The sequence below is a fragment of the Macaca thibetana genome, chromosome 16, assembly GCF_024542745.1.
Source record: "Macaca thibetana thibetana isolate TM-01 chromosome 16, ASM2454274v1, whole genome shotgun sequence".
In the NCBI taxonomy this organism is placed as follows: domain Eukaryota; kingdom Metazoa; phylum Chordata; class Mammalia; order Primates; family Cercopithecidae; genus Macaca; species Macaca thibetana.
In genome coordinates this window covers 63,240,359-63,265,688 of record NC_065593.1, presented here as the reverse complement: position 1 = coordinate 63,265,688, position 25,330 = coordinate 63,240,359, and the positions used below count along the sequence as shown (strand labels likewise).

Sequence of the window (25,330 nt, the reverse complement as noted above, 5' to 3'; positions counted from 1 at the left end):
AAAGAAAGAATAACTATTAGGGCCAGACACTGTGGTTCACACCTGTCATCTCAGGAGTTGGGAAGCCTAGGTGGGAGGACTGCTTGAAACCAGGAGTTTGAGAACAGCCTGGGCAACAAGGCCAAGACTCCATCTCTATGAAAAAGTAAAATTAAGAAGAAAAAATTTTTAAAAAGAATAGCTCCATTAGAAACTCCCCCAGGCACCTGAAAGGGCCACACATCTGCTCCTACAAATGGCTTTTTGTTTCAGACGTTAAAAAAATTTTAAGTCCCACGGACTACTGTGATCCAACCATGACAGTCAGAACTGATCCAGGCTGAGGGTGGAAGACACTCACCGTCAGTGTCATGCAGCAGGCATGGATAAATCAACACTTTACACACCCACAAAATTAGATCAGATTCTTAAAAGGCTAAACTAAAAACAATCACTGAGAAAGTCACCAAACATAAATAGCAGCACATGTGCCCCTCAGCAGACAGCCACACAGCATGGAGAATCTGTGAGGCGGCAGCAGCCAAGAGGCTTTGGAAACTCAGGGCCCCCTATCGCCAGGCACACACACCAGACACTCTCACACACATTTCGGCACAACCATGTCTTAGACCCGTCAAACTGCTACAGAAAGGACTCAGTTATCAAAGTATGTTCCTGTCAATCAATGAATACTTCATCATCCCACTGCATAAGAAGTACTATAATTGTACTATGAGAGAGACTCAAAAGAAAAAGATTGTATGGTCTCCACCTTAGAAAGACTTATACCCAGCATGCCACAGTACATGTCACTGGTAAATATTTGAAAGCTTGCCCACTGTCCAAGAAAACCTATTTAGCAACCCCTTTCTCATCCTAGGATGCTTGCGGGGCCCCAGATTTAAAACAATTACAACTCTGTTCCTGGAAAGACTTAGGACTTAAAGCCCTTTCAGTTTCTAAGGGTCTTAAGCATACTTAAATACGAAAGGGGGTTAAATCCCATCATAAGGCAAGATGGCTAGCACAGATCCCAATGACACTGACAGGCACCTGCCACAAGAGGTGGCCCACCTGCCAGACTCCATGGGAGAGAGGGAAGATCCAAATGCAGGGTGTAATAAGCAGATCAACAGAAAACTCAGTTCAAAAATAAGCACAGGACTTATTTGAATAAACATTTATCCAAAGATACACACATGGCCAATAAGCACATGAAAAAGATGTTCAGCATCACTCATCACTAGGAATGCACGCCAAATCACAATGCAATACCCGTGCATGCCCATTGGATGGCTACAAACAAAGTGACAATCACAAGCGTTGGTGAGGATGTGAAGAAACTGGAACCCACCAACATTGCTGATGGGTATGTAAAACGGCGCAGTCACTTCAGAAAGCCATTTGGCAGTTGCTCAAAATGCTAAACATGGATTTACCTACCATACGACTCAACAAGTTCTCTCCTGGGTATAATACCCAAGGGAATTGAAAATATATGTTCACACAAAAACGTGGACTTGAATGCTCATAGCAGCATTATTCGGAATAGCCAAAAAGTGAAAATGACACAACAACAAATGTCCATCAACTGATGAATGGATATACAAAATGTGACCCATCCATATGAGAGAATATTATTCAACAATAAAAGCAAATGAAGTACTGATACATGCTACAACACGGATGAACCTTGACAACATCATGTTAAATAAAAGAAATCAGTCACGAAGGCCACATCTAGTATGCTTCCATTTATATGAAATGTCCAAAACAGCCAAACCCACAGAGACAGAACATGGCTTCCAGGAGTTGGGGGGGTGCAGGGGAATATGGTGTGACTACTAATGGGTATGAGGTTTCTTTTTAGGGTGATGAAAATGCTCTAAAATTAGATAGCGGTGATGACTGCACAACTGTTTGAGTATACTAAAAACCACTCGAACTGCACACTTTAAAAAGGCGAATTGTATGGTATGTGAATTGTCTCAATAAATCTTTTTTTTTCCCCAAGAGATGGGGTCTCGATCGTTTGAACCCAGGAGGCCGAGTATCGCACCACTGCATTCCAGCCTGTAATCCCAGCACTTTGGCAGGCCAAGGTAGGAGGATCGCTTGAGGACAGGAGTTTGAGATCAGCCTGGGCAACATAGTGAGATGGTGACTCTACAAAAAACTTAAAAAGAAATGAAAATTAGCCAGGCGTGGCGGTGAGCACCTACAGGCCCAGCTACAGTGTTTCCTGTAAATCCTCTGTGTTATCAATTCTATTTTTCAAGTCAAATACCAGAACTTATCTCAAACTATACTCATCAGACAACAAAAACCAGCCCTCCTAACATCTTCTACTCTTAGAAATTAGATGAGTGTCCTCCTATGGACTTTTCTTTCCTAAGAAAGAAGTCTGTTTTCTTTGTCTGTGGCTTCCATCAATCTTAACCACTTAGCCTCTCTGGGCCCGACAATAAAATAAGGGGCTCCAGGCTGGGCACGGTGGTTTATGCCTGTAATCCCAGCACTTTGGGAGGCTGAGGCAGGCGGATCACAAGGTCAGGAGATTGAGACCATCCTAGCTAACACTGTGAAATTCTGTCTCCACTAAAAACACAAAAAATTAGCTAGGCGTGGTGGCGGGCGCCTGTAGTCCCAGCTACTCAGGAGGCTGAGGCAGGAGAATGCTGTGAACCCGGGAGGCGGAGCTTGCAGTGAGCCGAGATTGCACCACTGTACTCCAGCCCAGGTGACAGAGCGAGACTCCGTCTCAAAAAAAAAAAAAGGGGGGGGGGCTCCAGCAAAATCACGCCGAGGATCCCCTCCAGTCCTACCACTACCACTATAGACCTAAACATACATGGAAACCCAGCACACAAGTCCTATCTCAGAGGCTCAGATGAGGAGTCCACCTGCAATGACCACACTGTGGCTGAAAACTCCTTCCTATTCTGATATTCCCAGCACAGAAGAGGAAAGTGTTAGGGGCAAGTGTCTATGGGAGAAACGGAGAGGAAGGAAACCTCAACGTGTAGGAAACACAGTCCTACCCTGGAAATCATAGGGCACATTTATCTTCCTGGAAACTGTAAAGGACACACCAATAGTCCTGCCATGAACTGTGTTACCTGAGACATGTCTCACAGGAATCACATAAACAGGGAGCTGAAGCATGAATTAGGGTGACTCCTTGTCCTGGGGAAAGGCAACAGAACCCACCTTGTATGGCCATGGTTTGCTTTTGGGTTGTGGAGGGTCCTTTTAGAGTCTTGCCTTGGCTTCTGCAAGGAGCTCAGGGCGGTCCCACACTACTAACACAAACTAAGCAATTCTGACAGGGCACAGGTCAGGAGTGAAGTCGAAAGGCACCTGGGATGTTCTGGAAATGCTTTTTCACTTAAGCTTTAAAAAACAAAAAACTTTGTCTCTGCCTTCACAGAGGTCTTTTGAGTCATATACCTCTGTTATACTCCTTCTACCCCCATCGGTGGTACCTCTGGCTACTGAGAAAACCCTGCCCTAATAGAGGGGCTTGGGCGCGCCCACCCAGAGATCATAGATTCCTACCCTATCTCCCAAACAGCAGAGCTGGGCTCTCCCTGCAGTGGCACACTAGGCTGGATTTAGCCCAACAGCCTGGCACAAAGGACAACACTGAGGAGAGGAAAGGGGAGGTGACGTGCCTGGCGAGGCACTGAGGAATGAGATGCACCAAGCCAGCTGTGAGCCACCACGAAGCAAACAGGAAGGTCAGGATCCAGATCCAGGTTTGTGTGAATCCAAAGCTCTGACCTGCCAAATACAGAGCAGCTGTACAGAAAGTTACTATTCATGTAAAAAGCTAAAATACAAAAAAGGTACACTCACACACATAGAATTTGTTCACAGTGGCTATCCCTGGGGAGTGGAAATGGTAGGCGGGAGACAAACATTTCACTATATATTTGTTTAAACCTTTTGAATGTTGTGATATTTGCATATATTATCTGTTCAAGTATATAGATAGATACACACACACAAAGATTAAGATTTAGTTTTAAAGTCGGCCTTATCCGGGCGCGGTGGCTCAAGCCTGTAATCCCAGCACTTTGGGAGGCCGAGACGGGCGGATCATGAGGTCAGGAGATCGAGACCATCCTGGCTAACCCGGTGAAACCCCGTCTCTACTAAAAAATACAAAAAACTAGCCGGGTGAGGTGGCGGGCGCCTGTAGTCCCAGCTACTCAGGAGGCTGAGGCAGGAGAATGGCGTAAACCCGGGAGGCGGAGCTTGCAGTGAGCCGAGATGGCGCCACTGTACTCCAGCCTGGGCGACAGAGCGAGACTCCATCTCAAAAAAAAAAAAAAAAAAAAAGTTGGCCTTATGAGGCAGACAAGCTAATTTGCAATATTCCCCCTCATGTTTACTACATGGGCTTCTAAACAATAGGGAAACAGGCAGAGCTAAACTACTCCCCCAGCAGCAGTGACCACTGGTCAGGTGCTGTGCTGCGCCCTCTCAAAGGGGATCTCATGCAATTCCCAGTAACTCTACAGGATTCTGTCTTTTCTAGTCATAGGCACTAAGCAATCCCAGGTCTACATGCCCACTCTGAGCCCCATGACTGAGGCCTCCTCTGGCTCACCTAACGCCTCTCAGTCCAGTCCTATGCTTGGGAGCTGCATTCCCTGAGCTGAAGGCACAACAGACCAGCCTGTCCTGAAAAGCTCAGGGACACCCCAGCACAGAGGAGACAGAAAATAGTTAGCGGCCGGGCGCGGTGGCTCAAGCCTGTAATCCCAGCACTTTGGGAGGCCGAGACGGGCGGATCACAAGGTCAGGAGATCGAGACCAGCCTGGCTAATACGGTGAAACCCCGTCTCTACTAAAAAAATACAAAAAACTAGCCAGGTGAGGTGGCGGGCGCCTGTAGTCCCAGCTACTCAGGAGGCTGAGGCAGGAGAATGGCGTAGACCCAGGAGGCGGAGCTTGCAGTGAGCTGAGATGCGGCCACTGCACTCCAGCCGGGGCGACAGAGCGAGACTCTGTCTCAAAAAAAAAAAAAAAAAAAGTTAGCAAAAGGCCCAGTCAGCTGGCCAGAGTTCCAGCCCTCTAGATGCTGCTGACTAGCTGGGGATCCTGCAGATGTCACATCAAATTCTCATCATCGTTAGGCCCGGTGCGGTGGCTCATGCCTATAATCCTAGCACTTGAGGAGGCCAACGTGGGTGGATCGCCTGAGCTCAGGAGTTCGAGACCAGCCTGGGCAACATGGTGAAAGCCCGTCTCTACTAAAATACAAAACATTAGCCGGGCATGGCGGTGTGCACCTGTAGTCCCAGCTACTCAGGAGGCTGAGGCAGGAGAATTGCTCGAACCTGGGAGGCAGAGGTTGCAGTGAGCCGAGATAGTACCATTGCACTCCAGCCTGGGCAACAAGAGCAAAACTCCATCTCAAAAATAAATAAATAAATAAACAAATAAAAAATAAAAGACTAGAACAGCCATCCACTGAAATAATAAAGAGAAGTTCTCCCTGAGTGGGAGAATTATGGGAGACGTTTTTTACCCGCCTCTCCTATGTTCTTGTACACTTTTGTATTATGTATATAAATAATAGACCAATCAGGAATAAAGCTATAAATCTAAGACAAATCAGAGAATGACTCCAGCAATTTTTCTTTGGTGCTGGATTGTCAGAGACTGAAGATCAGACTATTAAACCTGGGACTTTCCCTTCTTGCCGGACCCTGAATCCCGGAAAGCCTGGCCGATGCCTCCAGGCCCCTGCCTTGCCCTGCACGCTCTCCCTCACCTGCTGCTGCTCTGGTGTCCAGCCACCACCTCTACTCAAAAGTGCTATCCAAGGTTCCTCACAACTCCTGAACTGCCTCTCTTTACAAAGCATCTTACTTGACCCCTTGCCCTGACATCAAAAGCCACTGGCGGCCGGGCGGGGTGGCTCAAGCCTGTAATCCCAGCACTTTGGGAGGCCGAGGCGGGTGGATCACGAGGTCAGGAGATCGAGACTATCCTGGCTAACATGGTGAAACCCCGTCTCTACTAAAAATACAAAAAACTAGCCGGGCGTGGTGGCGGGCGCCTGTAGTCTCAGCTACTTGGGAGGCTGAGGCGGGAGAATGGCGTGAACCCGGGAGGCGGAGCTTGCAGTGAGCCGAGATCACGCCACTGCACTCCAGCCTGGGAGACACAGCGAGACTCCGTCTCAAAAAAAAAAAAAAAAAAAGCCACTGGCCAGCACCCTCCTTCTGAACAAAATTCAAAAAAGGTAACTCCTCTTAGGACAGAGTATAAAATGGGGATTAATGAAAGATCAACAAGGAGCATTTATTTCAAAATTCAAAAGGCAATTATGCTAGGCTGGGTGCAGTGGCTCATGCCTTTGGGAGGTCGAGGTAGGCAGATCACTTGAGGTTAGGAGTTCCAGAACAGCTGGCCAACATGGTGAAACCCTGTTTCTACTAAAAATGCAAAAAAAAAAAAAAAAAAAAAAATTAGCTGGCATGGTGGTAGGCATCTGTAATCCTAGCTACTCAGGAGGCTGAGGCAGGAGAATAGCATGAACCCGGGAGGTGGAGTTTGCAGTGAGCTGAGATCGTGCCACTGCCCTCCAGCCTGGGCGACAGAGCAAGACTCCCTCTCAAAAAAAAAAAAACAAAACAAAGGCAATTATGCTAAATGCAATGTAGTATCCTGGATTGGATCCTGGAAGAGAAATAGGCCACCAGTGGAAAACGAATCCAAATAAAAGTGTACAGTTTAGATAACAGTATGTGGCTGATGTCAGTATCTTTTTTGTGAGAATGCGGTCTCACCACATTGCCCAGGCTGGCTTTGAACTCCTGGACCCAGCGATCCTCCCTGTGGCCTCAACCTCCTGAGCAGCTGGGACTACAAGCACGTGTCACTGTGCCTGGCTCAATGTCAATTTTTTTACTTTTGACAAATATATATCATGATATGTAAGATGTGAACATTAGGGAAAACTGAGTGAAGGGGATACGAGGACTTTCTGTATGATCTTTGAAACTGTTCTATAAATCTAAAAAATGTTTGTTTAGAAACTGCAATTATGAGGGCATGAAATATGACAGCAATAAGAATTAAAGGAAGATGGGGAACAGGCTAAATACACGCTTCAAAGGGAGATGTTTCTCGTTGCCTGGATGCTTCCAGGCATCTAATTCGCAATGTGTTCAAAACGGAATCTCCCTCCACACTCCTCTGTCCACACAGCTATTACTGGCAGGACCAGCCACCTGGCCATGCTCATGAGAAGCTTGAGTCTCTGCCATGCTTCCCTCTTCTTACTGCCTTTTTGTAGGTGACCACATGTCTACATCTACTGCTTTTAGAAAAGGTTTTTCTAAAAGCTATAAAACTTAATGGTTTGAGGAGTTATTATTTAATGGAGACAGAGTTTCAGTGGAGAATGATGAAAAGTTCTGGGGTGGATGGTGGGGATGGTTGCACAACAATGGGAATGTACTTAATGTCACTGAATTGTTTATTTAAAAATGGCTAAAATGGTAAATTTTGTTATGCATATTTTGCTACAATTAAAAAAAAAACCAACTTAAAGCCTCCTCGTCGCTCTTCTGATCATCTCAAAGCCCTGGCACACTAATGTCCCTACTCCTGCTCCCACCTCCCCAGTGCACCCCAGCTCAGCTGTATGTGCCAGGCTGTGAAATGCACACTTTACCTGTTACTCCTCAAACGTCCTTCACACCTTTGTAACCCACCTAAGAAACCTTCTCCAACCACTTCACCTTCCTCTCTACCTCACTACTCTAATAATAGAAAGCTTTATTACTGTTCTCTTAGATACAACAGATTTCAGATTTTACTGGGGGGTTAGGTACTAAGTTGAACATCATTAAAATTATCCTTGAAAAATCCCTTAAACCCATCAGTAAGTCCAACATAACCAGTGTTTTCTCTTGCACTGGAACAGATCACTGCTTCTTCCACTGAATATGGAATGAAGATGTTTGTTCACACTCACGGGTCATTTTGTGTGAGAAGTCAGCAACTCTAGCATTTCACGCCATGCATGCATAGGTGACACCATGCACACTGAGGGCACAGAGGACACAACTCACCTGCTCCATAAAATCCTCCTAACTGGCCTCCAGGCTTCCTAACTCCCCACATTCCACCTTGTAAACTGGTGCCAAACCACCCATTGCAAACTCTGATGTGAGTCCTCTTTATGTAAAAAACAAATCCCAACTCCTGAGCCAGTCATCCAAAGACCTGCACACACACAGCAAGCACGACACTAGTGGTCTTTCCAGGGGCAGCTGATGGCATGGTATGGGGGTGCTTGCCTGGCTTTAACCCAAGCCTTTCTGCTTACTGCCTTAACCTCACCCCATCTGTGAAGTAAGAACACCTATTTCACAGGGTTCTCCAGTGACTGTGCCTAGAATGCGGCAGGCACCAACAAATCTTTGCTGTGAACATTATTTACAGTCCTGTCCAGCCTCGCCTGCCAGCACTCTCTCATCTGACTTCTTCCACCCCACCTCTAGCTCAGTGGTCCTCAAAATATGACAGAGGGATCCCTAACACCCTTTCAGGAGGTCCAAAGTCAAAAATTTTCTATAACAAGACTAAGACGTTATTTGTCTTTTTTCCTCTCATCCTCTCAAAAGTTTGCAGTGGAATTTTCCAGAGGCTACATGATGTGTGACATCACTACTCTGATGGCTAACAGAATGTATGCCCAGGTATTCTTGGTTTTTAAGTTTGTTTTCTTAAATGGTAGATGTTAATAGAAACAACCCATATAAGTAAAAGCTCACAAAGCTAAAAAATTATTGGGGTCCTCAATGATTTTTAAGTTAAAGAAGTTCTGAGGCCTAAGTCTGGAATCACTGAAGTGAACCTCCTGCCTCTCTTGCCTTTATGCACACTGGACTTCCCGCCCAGGATGCCCTGCGCTCCACTGCTGCTATTCCAAGCTCTTATCTTTCAAGAGTGAACTCAAAAGCCACCTCCATGATAGCATCTCCTAATGCTCCCCACCACATCCCTCAGCATCTTAACTGTGTCCTGCACATGGAACTAGGCTCTCGCTCCCTTACGTGCATCAGTCATTCACTCACTAATTCCACTCATTTGCATGTGTACAATCTGCCATTTCCCAAGTGCTCACTAAACGAATCTCTCCTGGCACCTACTTTGGGCCAGTCACTGAGGATACAGCAGTGACCGAGATGCTTCTGTGCTTCTCTTACCTTCTGGCTGGGGGACGGTAAACAGGACGTGAAGTAGTATAACAATAATCTCAGGTAATGCTAGGTGCTATGAGGGGAAAACAGCTGAGTAGGGGATCAGAGCGATGGTTCCCTCTCCTACCTAAGTTTCTGAAGCAGTGCTACCCAATCCAGTAGCCACTATGGAAAAGGAACGCACAGCCTCTCATTAGTACTTCTCATGAGTTATACGTTGATACAATATTTTGAATACACTGGATTAAGTAAAACATATTAAAATTAATTTCATCTGTCTCTTTCTTTTTTTGAGACAGGGTCTTGCTCTGTTGCCTAGGCTAAAATGCAATTGTGGTGGCACGATCACGACTCACTGCCGCCTTGACTTCCAGGACTAAACGATCCTCTCACCTCAGTCTCCTGAGTAGCTGGGACTATAGACGTGAGCTACCACGCCCAGATAATTTTTGTATTCTTTGAAGAGATGGGGTTTCACCACGTTGCCCAGGCTGGTCTCGAACTCCTGGCCTCAAGTGATCCGCCTGGCCTGGCCTCCCAAAGTGTTGGGATTATAGGCGTGAGCCACCATGCCTGGCCTCTATTTACTTTTTTCAGCTGTGGCTCACATTATACCTCCATTTTTCAGGATCCTTCTAGAGCAGAGGTGGGAAAACTACAGCCTGCGGGTCATGTCCAGCCTACTGCCTGTTTCTTAAAAATAAAATTTCACTGGAACATGGCCATGCCCATTCATTTGCTTACTGCCTTGAATGCTTTTGTGCTATAATGAAATGGCAAAGCTGAGTCATTGTGAAGGAGACAGTATAGACTGCAACACTAGGATATTTATCATCTGGCCCTTTACAGAAACTTCTACTGGCCGCTAATCTACAGAGCAGGGCCTGTGTGGGGGTGTCTCTCTCCCCACAGCACCCCGCCCAGTGCAGGGGGCACCCACGTAGTCAGTGAAGAGAACCTGCACTCGGGCAGCACAAACTGGCCTAAGTTTGAATTTGGGTTGGCCTCTCACTTGCTATGTGGCCTTGGTGAGTTATAAGCTTTCTCTGGGTTTCAGTCTTTCCTTCTCTAAAATGGGGCACTGGCCACTTTAGGGGAAGTGAGATGACACAGGTAAAGTGTGAGTTAACATGGCCTGGCTCACAGCAGGAATCCATTGACATTGGCTGGATAAAAGACAGCAATTTCATTAAAATGCTGAATAATCATTTTCCTCTTGGATTGGGTGTGTTATACTCACAACAATTATCATATTTGCATCCCAAAATGAAATGAAATCAAATGAAACTTCTTAGCAACAGCAGTGCATTGATAACAACCACCAGCAAGCAATGGGGAGGGAAAAGGAGGCAAGCCTTTCTAACACTAAAGCACTGGCGGATGATGAGGCCGCCTTATCCTTTCCTGCCCCTCCTGCAGCCCACCTTTGGACAATTCCGGTTCATTAACACTGGCGCAAGAAGAATAAGCAGAGGGGAGAAAAAAGGCCTCAAACCAAAGATGTACTAAAACTGAACCCACTGACATCAACGAGGTTTGGAAGGGCCCATACCAATGCACTTCAAAGGGCAGTCCCAGCCAGCGGTGTCAATGTCACTGGGAGTTTGTTAGACACACAGATTCTTCAGCCCAATGGAATTAGGACAATTTGCATTAGGACACCCTAGGTAATAGCATGCGGCATTCACCTTAGAAAAGTGCTGGACTAGAATCCATTTATTCATGCTCTCTTCACTTCCCCACCCCCCTCCACTGATAAACAGGGGTAGTTATATCCACTTTCTTTCTTTTTTTTTTTTTTTTTTTTTTTTTGAGACGGAGTCTCGCTCTGTCGCCCAGGCTGGAGTGCAGTGGCCGGATCTCAGCTCACTGCAAGCTCCGCCTCCCGGGTTCACGCCATTCTCCTGCCTCAGTCTCCCGAGTAGCTGGGACTACAGGCGCCCGCCACCTCGCCCGGCTAGTTTTTTTGTATTTTTTAGTAGAGATGGGGTTTCACCGTGTTAGCCAGGATGGTCTCGATCTCCTGACCTCATGATCCGCCCGTCTCGGCCTCCCAAAGTGCTGGGATTACAGGCTTGAGCCACCACGCCCGGCCTATATCTACTTTCAAAAGACGTTCCTGACTCCTTCGAAGTAATAGGCCTGGTGTAGCCACTGCAACTCCAGGCCCCGCCCCCAAGGGTCTTGGTACATGCAGAGTGCGTAGCCTAAGCTGCATTCCTGGTTCATGTGCAGTTGGGTGGGCATTCTTTTTCCAATAGAGAGCCTTGTTCATACTTAGCCATCCTCCTAAGGTGAGGACTGGGTGCTGATAACCATTCAGGAAACCCACATGTGTGGAATCTGCCATTTGTCAAGTGCTTTTGGTAGGGTTCTTACAGGGAAATGCAGCCAGAAGCAGCTTCATTTTGACCACAGGTGACACGAGCTCTAGCCAGCTCTAGCCTAGTCCACAATGCACATAGTCTGCTTGGGGAGCCCCCGACGGAAGTTGCCAAAATAGTAACTACAATATGGTGTACTCTGATTAATCTGCTCTTCCTAGTATTAGGATGCCCATATGTCCCAGTCCTGGAGTAATTATTCATAGTACTCTCAAAAGAACCCAGCTTGGGCAATAAATTACCGTACATGGTCAACACACCTAGTACGCAGGGTGGGAGACAGAGTGGTCTAGTAAGGGGCCCACACAGCTCCAGCAAAGACCACAAGGCATCTGGAAGAAGACTAAGAATACTATTTGTAGGTAAGTGGGAGGGAGCAAACTTTGGTCATTCATGAAGATGTTTCCCAAGAATCTGCATGTGTATGATAGCACACAAGCTTTAGGATTTGCTGTCTCTGTTTCTCAAGGAGCTTCCCATCCAGGAGAGAGAATGTGGGTGTGTCATGGGGCATGAGAGGAAGGGAACAGCACAAGTGAGTTGGGGAAAAGCAGTCAGATCGGCTGGAGTCAACTGAAGAGGCAGGAGATAGGGCAGGAAGTGTAGGTGAAGGGCCCTGAATGACAACCAAAGCATGATCAGAGGCTGGGTCCTGATGCAATCTAGGCGATCACTTGGGAGGTCAGGCCTTGGGAGGTCAGTTGGGGGCAGCGCTGTTCACTGGTTGAAACAGGCACTAGAGGCAGGGAGACCAGGAAGAAGGCTACACAGTGCAGGTATGAGGCAAGCAGAGAGCAAACCAGGGTTGTAAAAGAGAAACGCAGGCACAGGATGCAAGAGGCCTCTCAAAGAACTGATGACAGGTTAGAATGAGGGCCAAACAGGTAAATTAAAAATGACCCTAAATGCTCTAACATTTAGAAGATTCAAGCTTAGGTATTTAGGGGTGAAGTGCTATCCTGTCTGTCACAACTTAGCAGGAATTAGTACCAGACATAACTCAGGAGGAAATATATTTACATAAACATGCAGATAAAGCAAATATGGCAGGATGTTAACAACTGCTGACTCATAATGGTTGGGAGTTAGCAATTACTGGCTTTCCACATTTTGGTATGGTCAACATTTTTTCCTATTAAAAAGTTGGGTCCTGGGTTTAGAACCAAAAACAAAAAAGTTGGGGAATATATATATATTTTTTCCTCGAGATAGAGTCTCGCTCTGTCACCCATGCTGGAGCGCTGGGGCACGATCTTGGCTCACGGCAACCTCTGCCTCCTGGGTTCAAGCAATTCTCCTGCCTCAGCCCCCTGAGTAGCTGGGATCACAAGCACCCGCCACCATGCTCAGCTAATTTTTGTACTTTTAATAGAGACAGAGTTTCACCATGTTGGCTAGACTGGTCTCGAACTCCTGACCTCAAGTGATCCACCCACTTTGACCTCCCAAAGTGCTGGGATTACAGGTGTGAGCCACTGTGCCCAGCCAGATTTTTTTTTTTTTTTTTTTTAATCCACAGACTTGAGGATGGGAAGGGCAGTCACAATCACAAGATTTTATACCTATGAAGTCTACATGGCACGACGGAGCTATCAAGTAAGCAGCTGGGCATGTGATGTCAATGTGGAAGTCATCTAAATACAGGTACCAGATGCAGCTACAGGCACGGAGGTCACTCCAAAAAACTGGGGAGGAAGAGATGAAGAAAAGACAGGTCTTTGGAAAAGCTGCACATCTACGGGTAAGAGGAAAACAAAAGGCAAAAAAGAGAAACATTTGGTATAGTCTGGTATAACAGAACCCCAGGGAAGGAAACATCTTTAAGAGGGCATAGTCGGCCTGGGCGCAGTAGCTCATGCCTGTAATCCCAGCACTTTGGGAGGCTGAGGCAGATGCATCACTTGAGGTCAGGAGTTCGAGACCGGCCTGACCAATATGGTGAAACCCTGTCTCTGCTAAAAAGACAAAAATTAGCCAGATATGGTGGCGGGAGCCTGTTATCCCAGCTACTTGGGAGGCTGAGGCAGGAGAATCGCTAGAACCCAGAAGGCGGAGGTTGCAGTGAGCCGAGATTGCACCATTGCACTCCAGCCTGGGGGACAGAGTGAGACTCCGTCTCAAAAAAAAAAAAAAAAAAAAAAAAAAAAAAAAAAGGTGGCGAGATCAGCTAGACACCATGGCTCACACCTGTAATCCCAATACTTTGGAAAGCCGGGGTGGGAGGATCACTTGAGGTCAGGAGTTCGAGACCAGCCTGGCCAATACCATGGTGAGACCCTGTTTCTACAAAAACATTTTTAAAAGCCGAGTGTGTAGTTCCAGCTGCACTGGAGGCTGAGGTGGGAGCACTGCCTGAGCCCAGGAGGTGGAGGCTGCAGTAAGCTGTGATTATGCCACTGCATTCCAGCCCGGGTGACAGAGCATAAGGCTGATGGATCAAAAGGAGGACAAGGACTGAGAAAATGTCAGCAAATGCAGTGACCAGAAATTCACTAGTCATTTGTGACCTTCAGGGGAGCCATCACACTCAGTGGTGTGAGAGGCCAGACAGAAAATGACTGAAGGGGAGAGCAGGTCACGAGGAAATGGAGGCAGACATCCATTTCCCCCAGTACTGGGCTGGGATGACCCACAAGCACACTGGAGGACCAGAGAGATGCTTTCTTCCTTGGCTTGAAGATGATGTCATCAACCTTCAGGGCCCTCAAAATCCCTTAAGTAATAAAACAGAGCACATGAATACCAGGATGCTTTCAGCACTGCACATGTAAAGTCCTGATGCTCCCTGGAGACGTATTTGTGTGTCTACACTTCCCACCTGCACCAGGGCGACCACACACACAGTCCACTGAATCTGCCAGTCAAGGTATCTATCTTCAACTGCCCTCTTCCAGAGGGAGCTCCCACAAATAGGACCAGAATTACAAAGAGGAGGCAGAACATCACAGGAGCTGCTGAGTGTGAAAAGACCAGCTCTCTTGCAGGATGCAAATGAAGGCCTCTCTTTTTAAGGGTGCCTGCAGGAAATCTCTCTGTCAATGCTAGCTGGGAATTTTCATCTCATTGTTGGGTAGGACTGACTGCCTTTTTTTTTTTTTCCCCCAAGCATGACTCAGTATCTTAATTTTTTTTTTTTTTTTTTTTTTTTTTTTTACTTTAAATCATCATAGACGGTTTCCTAGGTATAGTTATGCTATCAATTTAAACCAAAAGTGACCTGAAGAATGTCTTACTCCTTTGACTTAGCTGTAGAATATTAAATGTTGCTGTGGCCTCTCTAAAAATGCAAGCTAACTCAAAATCCCCCAACCAAAGAACCAGATTAAACCCAAAAAGGACATTCATTCCAATCCTTATTGCCCACTGAATACTTCTGAGTGGTACGTCAATCGACTGCAATGTTTAAACCATAAAAATTTGCTTTTCACAATACTGCTTCAGGAGAACACAGCCTACCTGTGTCTAGGGGTGACCTGGACAAAGCTGACCCAAGGATCCATTCAATACAGTCAGCCTGGGTTGAAGGACATTAAATCCTCAACCACAGAGTATAGCTAACGAACGAAACAAGAGCAAATAACTTGAAGCAGATAAATCCAGAGGGTTATCCAGTAACACAATTCAATTTTATTCTCAACTACAACAAATTCCAATAAGCTCTTCCCTGGCTGTAACCACACATGTCAAGAGGCTCCTGACATTGTCCCCCCGAGGCTGGCTGGAATGTCAGAAACTGAAGCAATTCTGAATGGGCACTCCTGCTCAGTAAGAGCTGCAAATGTGGATGGGCAGCATTTAAACCATGACCTTCTCCTGGACTGGCACCCATTGACGGGGCAAGTGGAGCCTCAGGAAGGAGCTACAGTTAAAAATACTGAGATCTGACCAGGCACGGTGGCTCACGCCTGTAATCCCAGCACTCTGGGAGGCCGTGGCGGGCAGATCACGAGGTCAGGAGATCGAGACCATCCTGGCTAACGTGGTGAAACCCCGTCTCTACTAAAAATACAAAAAAAAAAAAAAATTAGCCAGGCATGCTGGCGGCCACCTTTAGTCCCAGCTACTCGGGAGGCTGAGGCAGAATGGCATGGACCTGGGAGGCGGAGCTTGCAGTGAGCCGAGATCGTGCCACTGTACTCCAGCCTGGGCGACAGAGCAAGACTCCGTATCAAAAAAACAAACAAACAAACAAAACCCCTGAGATCCTATTAAGTGAGGTAAATGACAGCCTCTTGTAAACTGGAAAGCGCATTACAGACATTCCTGATTGTACCTTTCCCCCTTTTGATTATCATTTTAAATCAGCAACTCCCCATCGCCATACAGAAGCAGGCTAAGCCTTGGGCAAGGAAACTCCAAAAGCTTCCATCAGAATAGAAGCACAGATCACATCCTCCTGGGTGAAAACCCACATGTCACAGAAAACCACCCTGACTCCAACTCTGAGGGGACCGACCACCAGGGGCAGCTGACACTGATCACATGCCCAGGACTGTTGTGCTGGCAATTCATGTTACACACGACAATTGCACCCTTTTAAAAAGTGCTGGCCCCAAACAGGTTCCATTGGATTCCATGAGGCCCAATGGTGGGTTAAGTAGTAAAAAAGAGAAAAAGTTCCTCTTAGTATAACAGGAAAATGAAAAAACAAACAAACAAACAAAAAAACAGAAACAGGGATAAAAGTGAAGTAGAGATGGGGAAGGTGCAAAAGGCCTCTAATGTTCTAAAGTGAAAACACACGGAAACTGAAGGGAACAGAAACTGAAATTGAGGTGGAACTCAGTCTCTCCAAGGAATCCTTCCTGAACCTGTCTCATGACTCAGCATTCCCAGCCGGAGGATGACAGCAGCAGAGGGGACAGAGGTCAAGTTGGAGCTCCTAATGCTGACCACTTCTGAGACGACACGGAAACGCCAGTTATGTGGAGTGTCTGCACACTTGTTTTGCTCTAGGAGGTGGAGTTGGGGAATAAAACTCAACTGTAGTTCAGTGTTGGAATGAATCAGACTACAGAGGTTGCTTCATTCAACATTGAGGGTCATTCAAAAGTTCTCTAGAAATGCAACGTGTTTTTGACAGTTATTCTGAGAATGACTGAGGGGTCAGGGAATGAAAAGTGTGGAAGAGCAGAAGCACACCGCCAGCACGAACGCAGTGTTCCTCCCGTCCTGCTCCCTACCCATCATCTCCCTCCCTCCTGCCTGCCCACTGGCACAACTTCTACCCATCCCAACATCCTGTGCCTTCCTCCCTCCTCACTTGTAGTACCTCCTATTACACTAAGACTTTCAACTGTTTAAAGAGGGGATGATTAATGCTAACCACAGGGCCTGTGATTCATGTTGGATCAGGGCACTCGGTCACGTATAGTAATGATCTATGAATCCTGAATTTAAGTATTCTCAGGTGAGAATAAAGTACATTTAGTTCAATTTGCATTCAGATTCCTCCACTGAGACACTGGGCAATTTACTTAACCTCTCTGTTCCTCAGCTTCCTGCTCTGGCATATGGGGCTAGTAACAGCACCACAGGGTTGTTGTGAGAGTTAAGTAAAACATCTGAAGCATTAACAGTGCCTCGCCCACAGTAACAGTATCCTGTATCATGACTGCTCTTATTACCTTAAAATACAAAAGCAATACTCTATCATCCTTGTAATTCATAATCTCATTATCAGTCTTGGGAATTTCAAGAGACTTTTCAGACTCTGGAAACATACACACATACATACTCACTCATTCTATCCCCCTCCTGGAGGATGGCTGGGGTTACTTTAAATGTGCATTACTGAATTTCTTATAAAGTAACAGAGGTAGGGCCGGGCGTGGTGGCTCACGCCTGTAATCCCAGCACTTTGGGAGGCCGAGGCGGGCGGATCACAAGGTCAGGAGATCGAGACCATGGTGAAACCCCGTCTCTACTAAAAATACAAAAAATGAGCCGGGCGCAGTGGCGGGCGCCTGTAGTCCCAACTACTCAGGAGGCTGGGGCAGGAGAATGGCGTGAACCCAGGAGGCGGAGCTTGCAGTGAGCCAGGATCACGCCACTGCACTCCAGCTTGGGCGACAGAGCAAGACTCCGTCTCAAAAAAATAAAAAAAATAAAAAAAAAAAAAAAAGTAACAGAGGTAGGAAGTTCATGAGTATTTCTAGAAGAGGTTTAATAAAGTCAAACCTATAATCCACCTGGTCACTAGCAACATGAGCCATTAGGAATTCCTGTGCCCCTGAAACAACCCCCTTCCTCACAAACCGCCTCGTGCACCTTTTGCTTCCCAAGATGCCTCTTTGGTGCGGCACCACCCTCTGTCTCCTGGAAGTGATCTCCTGAAGGCGCAGGGCTGGCTCTCTCTGACAGACATCAGAATGCTGTCTGCTAATAACCAAGTGGTCCTCCTAGGCTCGACCTAGCTACACTTCTGGTTATTCCATCTGTGCCGGCTCATATCAGGGGTTAGGAAGACAGACCTCTTATTTTATTGCAGAGGGAGAAAATGAGGCAGTGACTTGGTCAAGGTCATTCAGAGTAGATGACAACCAGGAAGAGCACCCAAGGGTTTTGGCTTCCAATCACAGTACAAAACACACACCCCTCATCTGAGGAAAGTGCCCTTGAGTCAGGCAGCAGCCAGACAGAAGCACCATCAGGGCATTGAGGCCTGAGGGCTAGAAGGGGGAAAATCAAGGGACAAAGAATAAAATCACAGGACAGCTGTTGAGAGTCTACAAGTGCTGTGATCCTATCTGAATAAAATGCAATTTAGATTCACTTAGTCCTGCATCTTGGTTAACCTTATATAACTTCTTTATATTACATCACTAAGAACAATTGCTTTTAATGGGCCCGGCACCCGGACAAGTGAGACAAACTTCACGTGCCATGATGCTACACCTAAATAGCTTCCCCATGGAAATGCTGGCCAGCGTAGGAGCCAAAAATAAACTGCAAAGCCAATTCCCGAGGGACCTGTCATCAGGGATGTTTCACACACACAGCCTCATAAAAGCAGGGTGATCACAGACAGCCCTAATTTAGAGGCACTATATCTCAAACCTGGTGAAACTCTGAATGTCATGGCAACTTAAAAGGCAATGCAAAAGACATGAAAAAGCACAAGAAAGCTAAAGCATAAACACTTCGCCTCCAAAATGAAGACTAAGCTTGAACTGACCGACAGCAGTCCTGCTCCCTTCCTCGCAGGGGGCCGTTCTGCCCAACCATGACAGGTGGAGACCAGAAGGACCCCCCATGTCTAGCCAGTGCCTATGAAGGTTTAAGTGGCTGCGGGCATTTGGCTTTATTACAAAATTTTATTCAAAGGATGACTGGTGATGGGGAAGGGGCAAAGCCTCCTCTAAGGAGATCTGTGGCCAGATGGACAGTTTCTTTTTTTTTTTTTTTTTTTTTTTTTTTTTTTTGAGGACGGATCCGTGGCCAGTGATGGATCTCAGCTCACTGCAAGCTCCGCCTCCTGGGTTTACGCCATTCTCCTGCCTTCAAGTGGAGAAACCTCGCCCGGGTTTTTTTTACCTCGCTGAAGAGGTCCCAAAGACACCGCGCCCGGCCTAGAGATGGACAGTTTCAAGTGGAGAAATGGGTTACCTCGCTGAAGAGGTCAGAAGACTGGAGAAAGGAAGGAGCATATAAGAGGCACTGGCCACTTGCTCCTTTTGAGTCCTTAAGAAGCTTAATTTTGGTGGCTGGAAGCCTCAGAAACAACCATAAATTCCATAGCTTCATGGAAGAATTTACTTTGTTTCTGTTGCTATTTTCAAGAAGGCAGCAGGGAAAGGACATGACTTGCTGCCCAGTCTCTTCATCTCTTTGTAAACTTGTTCACTAAAAATTTGAGACTAAGACTAAGCCTTTACTCATTGCCCTCCAACTTACAGAGAAAACTACAAAAATACACCACACCCGATGAAACACTCCATATTAGATACTATTAAAAAATTTCAATGGGGCGAGGCACGGTGACTTAGGCGTGTAATTCCAGCACTTCACGAGGCCAAGGCGGGTGGATCACTGGAGGCCATAAGTTCAAAACTAGCCTGGCCAAAACGGCAAACTGCCGTCTCCACTAAAAATACAAAAATTAGCTGGGTATGATGGCACATGCCCGTAATCCCAGTTATGCGGGAGGCTGAGGCACAAGAATCACTTGAACCCAGGAAGCTGAGGTTGTAATGAGCCGAGATCATGCCACTGCACTCCAGCCTGGGTGACAGAGAGAGACTCTGTTTAAAAAAGAAACTCACACACAAAAAATTTCAATAGGTAGCATTTTATTAAAAAATAAATTTCGGCCGGGCGCGGTGGCTCACGCCTGTAATCTCAGCACTTTGGGAGGCCGAGACGGGCGGATCACCGGAGGTCAGGAGTTCGAGACCAGCCTGACCACCATGGAGAAACTTCATCTCTACTAAAAATACAAAAAATTAGCCGGGCGTGGTGGCGCATGCCTGTAACCCTAGCTACTCAGGAGGCTGAGGTAGGAGAATTGCTTGAACCCAGGAGGCAGAGGGAGCAGTGAGCCGAGCTGGCGCCATTGCACTCTAGCCTGGGCAACAAGAGCAAAACTCCCTCTCAAAAATAAATAAATAAATAAATAAATAAAAAGTTTATCAAAACCATCACTAATGTAGTCCCAGCTACCTGAGAGGCTGAGGCAGGAGGATTGTGTGAGACCAGGAATTCCAGGCCACCTGAGCAACATAGTGAGACCCCATCTCAAAAATAATAAACCAACCAGTAACTTAAAAAAAAAAAAAACTGCCACTCCATTATTCTACCAATAATTGGGTTCTGAAATCTCAAAACTAGATGAGTCAATCTCGGTCTAACGATTTTTCCTCTACAGCAAACTATCACCTTGATGGAATTTATAAGGAGCAGGAGGTGAGAAGAAAAATCATCCTAAGCCACAGTGCTGCAAGGCCCCAGGACCCACCCTACCACTCTGCGTGGTGGTCAGCAACAGACCAGTAAACATTCAGCTAATCAGTCACCTGTGTCTATAGCTCATGGTAACAGAGCTACCTATCAGGTATAAACTCCACCCTCCAAAACAAACCTATTCTAAATCCTAAAAGAACTGGATCTTGCCACCCATAAATGAGCATTCCATTCCACCACTTCCTTGGAATTCCTATGTCCCTTGGCTTTTGCTAAGCCCAGAAGCTACAATGACAAACCACCACCACCGAGCCACAAAACAGATTTCAACAAATTCAAAGCAAGTCACAGGAGGCCAGCTGTAAAATCTATCCAAAGTGGTCCCTCAAAGTTTTTTTTTTTCTTTTCTTTCGAGAAAGAGTTTCACTCTTGTTGCCCAGGTTGGAGTGCAATGGCACCATCTCAGCTCACCGCAACCTCCACCTCCCGGTTTCAAGCAATTCTCCTGCCTCAGCCTCCTGAGCAGCTGGGGTTACAGGCCTGTGCCACCAAGCATGGCTAATTTTGTGTTTTTAGTAGAGACGGGGTTTCTCCATGTTGGTCAGGTTGGTCTTGAACTCCTGACCTAAGGTGATCCGCCCGCCTCGGCCTCCCGAAGTGCTGGGATTACACGCATGAGCCACCGCGCCCAGCCTTTGTTTTCGATTTTACTCCAAAATAGGTAGTTCAAGTCAAACTCTGTATAATTACACATGGTGCAGGAGGCAGACAGAACATAACTGTAAACAAAGTTAACCACCAGAGTCAAGACGGAGGGGAACAACAACTGATAAACATGGCGGCTCCCAGTAGTGAGCTGGGCCTGCCTCCCCCTGAGTCCCAGGGCAGGAGGCCACAACACAGAAGATGCTGCAGTCAAATGAGTTACGTTCCAAAAGTTACAAACCTCTCGAGTAGACGGGTGGTGAAAAACATTCTCAAAAACTCACAGAAAGACACCAGCAATGGTGTCACACAGTACACAGCAATAACCCTCTTTTCCTGACACAATACTGGGTAATTTTTAATCAGCATTCTGCTGCACAAGTAATATTTTCCAAATACTCTTGTAAATGGACTGATAATTTTCCTTCCAAATCTCAGAGCTGTTGCCTGATTCGCATTTCTCTGAAGGAAAGCAGGGTCCTGTGTGTGGATTTGTGTCTGTGGATGTACGTGCATCCCCAACAAAAAGACTGCTGGTATCAGTAGTCACTTCTGCCGCTAGGAAATGGATCACGGGCTCTTCTCTGGAGTGGGGCCTTCTTCCTTCTCAAGCCGTTGTCACAGACCCCCCTTTGTAGTTTGGTATGAAGCCCCATTCCTCTGTAGTCTTTGTCTCCCACTGTGTGAGAAACCCAGATCAACTTCCAAAGTGCCCTCCCCTGAAATCAGACCTCTCAACCTCCCAAGGACCTAAAACAGTGTAGGCCTGATTCCTGCTTAGAAATGTTTTCTTGAAGGGGAGGGGAAGTAGGAGAGGAAGAAGGGGTATGAGATACAGGGGTGTGTGTGTGTGTCAATTACTGATAGGAATTCACATTCCGGAAAACAAGCCACCAAACCAACTCGGGTTCAAGGTTTCGGGTTTATGACGGCAAGCCTCTTTGTTTTGTAAAACTGCTATATTCACTAGCATCACCCCAAAAACCATATGGGAGTCAGATGTCTGCTTAACAGCCTCAGGTCAAGAAAAACCCTTCAGGTTTCCAAATTGGTGACTCCCCTCTACCTAGGGTTCTGGAATATTTTTTTCAAGAAGTCTCAATCCGGGTAGCAGCTGTCAGAATTCCCCCCACCCCCCAGTACTATTCATATCGCGGCTCTGATTGCTAATGTTTTTACTCACAAAGTTCCCTGTAGCAATTAAAATGAGGCAGCAGGGTAAAACAAAAAGAGACTGGGTGGCTTGACCATAACGCAGCCTGTAAGCTAGTGAACTTCTTGGGTTCGGCTGGGATTTTCACCTCTATCTTTGTTTTGGAATGCCCACAACCCCTCCCTGCATGGACCCGGCACGGCCTTCATTTCTGGATGCACAATGCAGCACCGAGCTCCTTGGGGGTCAGCAAAACGCCGCACTGGTGTAATGCCGAACGCGCCCCAGGGCCTGAGGAGTCCCCACGGGAGTCGGTCCACGTTTCCAAATCTCGAGGTCGACACCACAGCATAGCATGGCTTAGAAGTCCCCTCAAGTCGGAAAGCCCAGCGCCCGCCCGGTCCCGGGCCAGCAGTGCCCGGCTGGTGTGTGTGCCCAGAGCTGCTGCAATGACTTTGCATGGAGTGTACCCTCCACTGGGGCTGTCCTCCTGCCTCGGCCACTGCAGTGGCACCGCTCCGGGCAGGGCCCCGATGCCGTCCCTCCCTGGCCTCGGCCCGGCCGCCGACCCCCTGCCTCCCGCGCCGCCCAGCCCCCGCCCGCCGCACCTTGGTCTCCTTCACATGCTGCTTGACGCCCTCCGGGTACCACTGGACGCGCACGTAGCCGCGGCGCAGCGGGCTGGCCCGGCCCTCCTCGTGGCCCGCGCCCCCGGCCTCGGAGCACCCCGAGCTGCCGCGGCCCTCCTCCTCGCCCTCCGAGTCCGAGTCCTCGCCGTGGATGAGGCGCACCAGCCCGAAGTGCACGGAGCCCCGGTAACGGCCCGACACCAGGTCGTGAGAAAACAGCAGGCGCTGCGAGCCGGCTTCGGGGCCGGAGTCCGAGGACGGCCCAGAGGCCGAGTCCGAGGCGGGCGCCGGCGCCGGGACAGGGGCTGCGGCTGGGGCCGGGATCGCCTCCGGGGCTGGAGCCGGGGCCTGGGCGGGAGCAGGAGCTGCGGGCGTGGGGGCTGCGGGATCCGCCATAACTGCTCTGCGCGAGTCCCGGGCGGCGGCGGCGACAGCGGCGGCGAACGAGGCGCGGGGAGGCGGGACCAGCGGGCGCCGGGGGCGGGGCCATGGCGCGCTGACGTGTCCCTGCGTGGCGCCGTCGTCAGGGAGCCGGGATGCAGTTGCTAGGAGCCACCGCCTCGTCGCTAGGGGACGCTGAAGATGCCGCGGGGGGCGGGGGCAGAATGGAATCCACTAAGTGGGGTCGAGGCCAGACAGGATTAAACTAAAGGGAAAGAGAAGGGGCGGGCCAGGAGGAGGAAGTGGAGTGGCCACCGAGGCAGAGGGGAGTGGTCGGGGTGAGGCACAGGATGGTGGAGAGCCTGTCAACAACTTTTGATGAGCTCCCTTGGCGTCCTAGCCTAGCCCCCAGGCACTGCGAGGGTTGCAGAAAGAGAAAGATACTGTCCCTGTCCTCGAGGTGTTTCCAGTCTAGTTGGGGAGACAAAACAAATACACATTAAATAGATAAAAAACAACCCCAACTTGTAAGGCTATAATAGATGTGTATAGAGCATATGTATAATGCACCGTATTCGGGAATTCCAAGCAGTTTGGAACGTCATAACCCCTCAGGAATTGACCCAGGAACTGGTGAAGGAGGCCCAGAGAAAGGGAACAAAAGGATCAGTGGCCCCAATGGTTTGGGTATAGATCCATTTAGATGTGTTCAAAGCTCCCTGAAGCCAAGAATGAATGGCAAGAGGTAGTATAATGAGGTAGCTAAGAGTGGGGGCCATGGATTCCAATTTTTGGCATTGCCACTTACTAACCTGTAAAAATAGGCACACTGATTAACTTAGTTTCACCTTAATTTTCTCATCTGTGGAATAGGGATGATAATAGCAGTACTCATCTCACTGGGCAATTGGGAGGATTACATGAAGTAGAACAGTGCCTGGCATTTAGCTCCTTCAATAAGCTTAACCATTGTACTATTTCCAACCCCCCTGCCTGGATTAAATTCCAGACTGGCAGAACTGTTATGGTCTGCTCCAAATTGTCATTTTAAAATATAAAAAGGAGTCCGGGCGCGGCAGCTCACTCCTGTAATTCCAGCACTTTGGGAGGCTGAGGTGGACGGATCACGAGGTCAAGAGATCAGACCATCCTGGCCAACATGGAGAAACTGCGTGTCTACTAAAAATACAAAAAAAATTTAATTTAATTTAATTTAATTTAATTTAATTTAATTTAATTTAAAAATAGCTGGGCGTGGTGGCGTGTGCCTGTAGTCCCAGCTACTCAGGAGGCTGAGGCAGGCGAATAGCTTGCATCTGGGAGGCTGAGGTTGCAGTGAGCCCAGATTAAGCCACTGCGCTCCACCCTGGGCAACAGAGTGAGACTCTGTCTCAAAATAAATAAATAAATAAAATATAAAAAGTAACTCTAGGGCCGGGCGCAGGTGGCTCATGCCTGTAATCCCAGCACTTTGGGAGGCAGAAGTGGATGGATCACCTAAGGTCAGGAGTTCGAGACTGGCCTGGCCAACATGGTGAAACCCCTTCTCTACTAAAAGTAGAAAAATTAGCTGGGCATGGTGGCATGTGCCTGTAGTCCCAGCTACTTGGGAGGCTGAGGCAGGAGAATTGCTTGAATCTGGGAGGCGGAAGTTTCAGTGAGCTAAGATCATGCCACTGCACTCCAGCCTGGGCAATAGAGCGAGACTCCGTCTCAAAAAAAAAAAAAAATTAGCTGGGTGTGGTGGCACGTGCCTGTAATCGCAGCTACTCAGGAGGCTAAGGCAAGAGAATCGCTTGAACCCAGGAGGTGGAGGTTGCAGTGAGCCGAGATCATGCCACTAAACTCCAGCCTGGGCGACAGAGCAGGACTCTGTCTCAAAAAAAAAAAAAGACTGGACACGGTGGCTCATGCCTGTAATCCCAGCACTTTGGGAGGCCGAGGCAGGTGGATCACGAGGTCAGGAGT

The 25,330-nt window shown here is 47.8% G+C and overlaps 1 protein-coding gene across 2 annotated transcripts in view; it reads right to left on the bottom strand.

Annotated features, from left to right (window-relative positions):
• The window catches only part of UBE2O (ubiquitin conjugating enzyme E2 O), a 67,382-nt gene extending 43,912 nt beyond the window's left edge, over positions 1–23,470 (bottom strand). For both annotated transcript variants that reach the window (XM_050764168.1, XM_050764169.1), the window contains exon 1: positions 22,961–23,470. In XM_050764168.1, the coding sequence (XP_050620125.1) occupies positions 22,961–23,377 (417 nt within the window). In that variant the 5' untranslated portion in view covers positions 23,378–23,470. The remainder of the gene's footprint in view (positions 1–22,960) is intronic.
• Between the last annotated feature and the right edge of the window lie 1,860 nt (positions 23,471–25,330).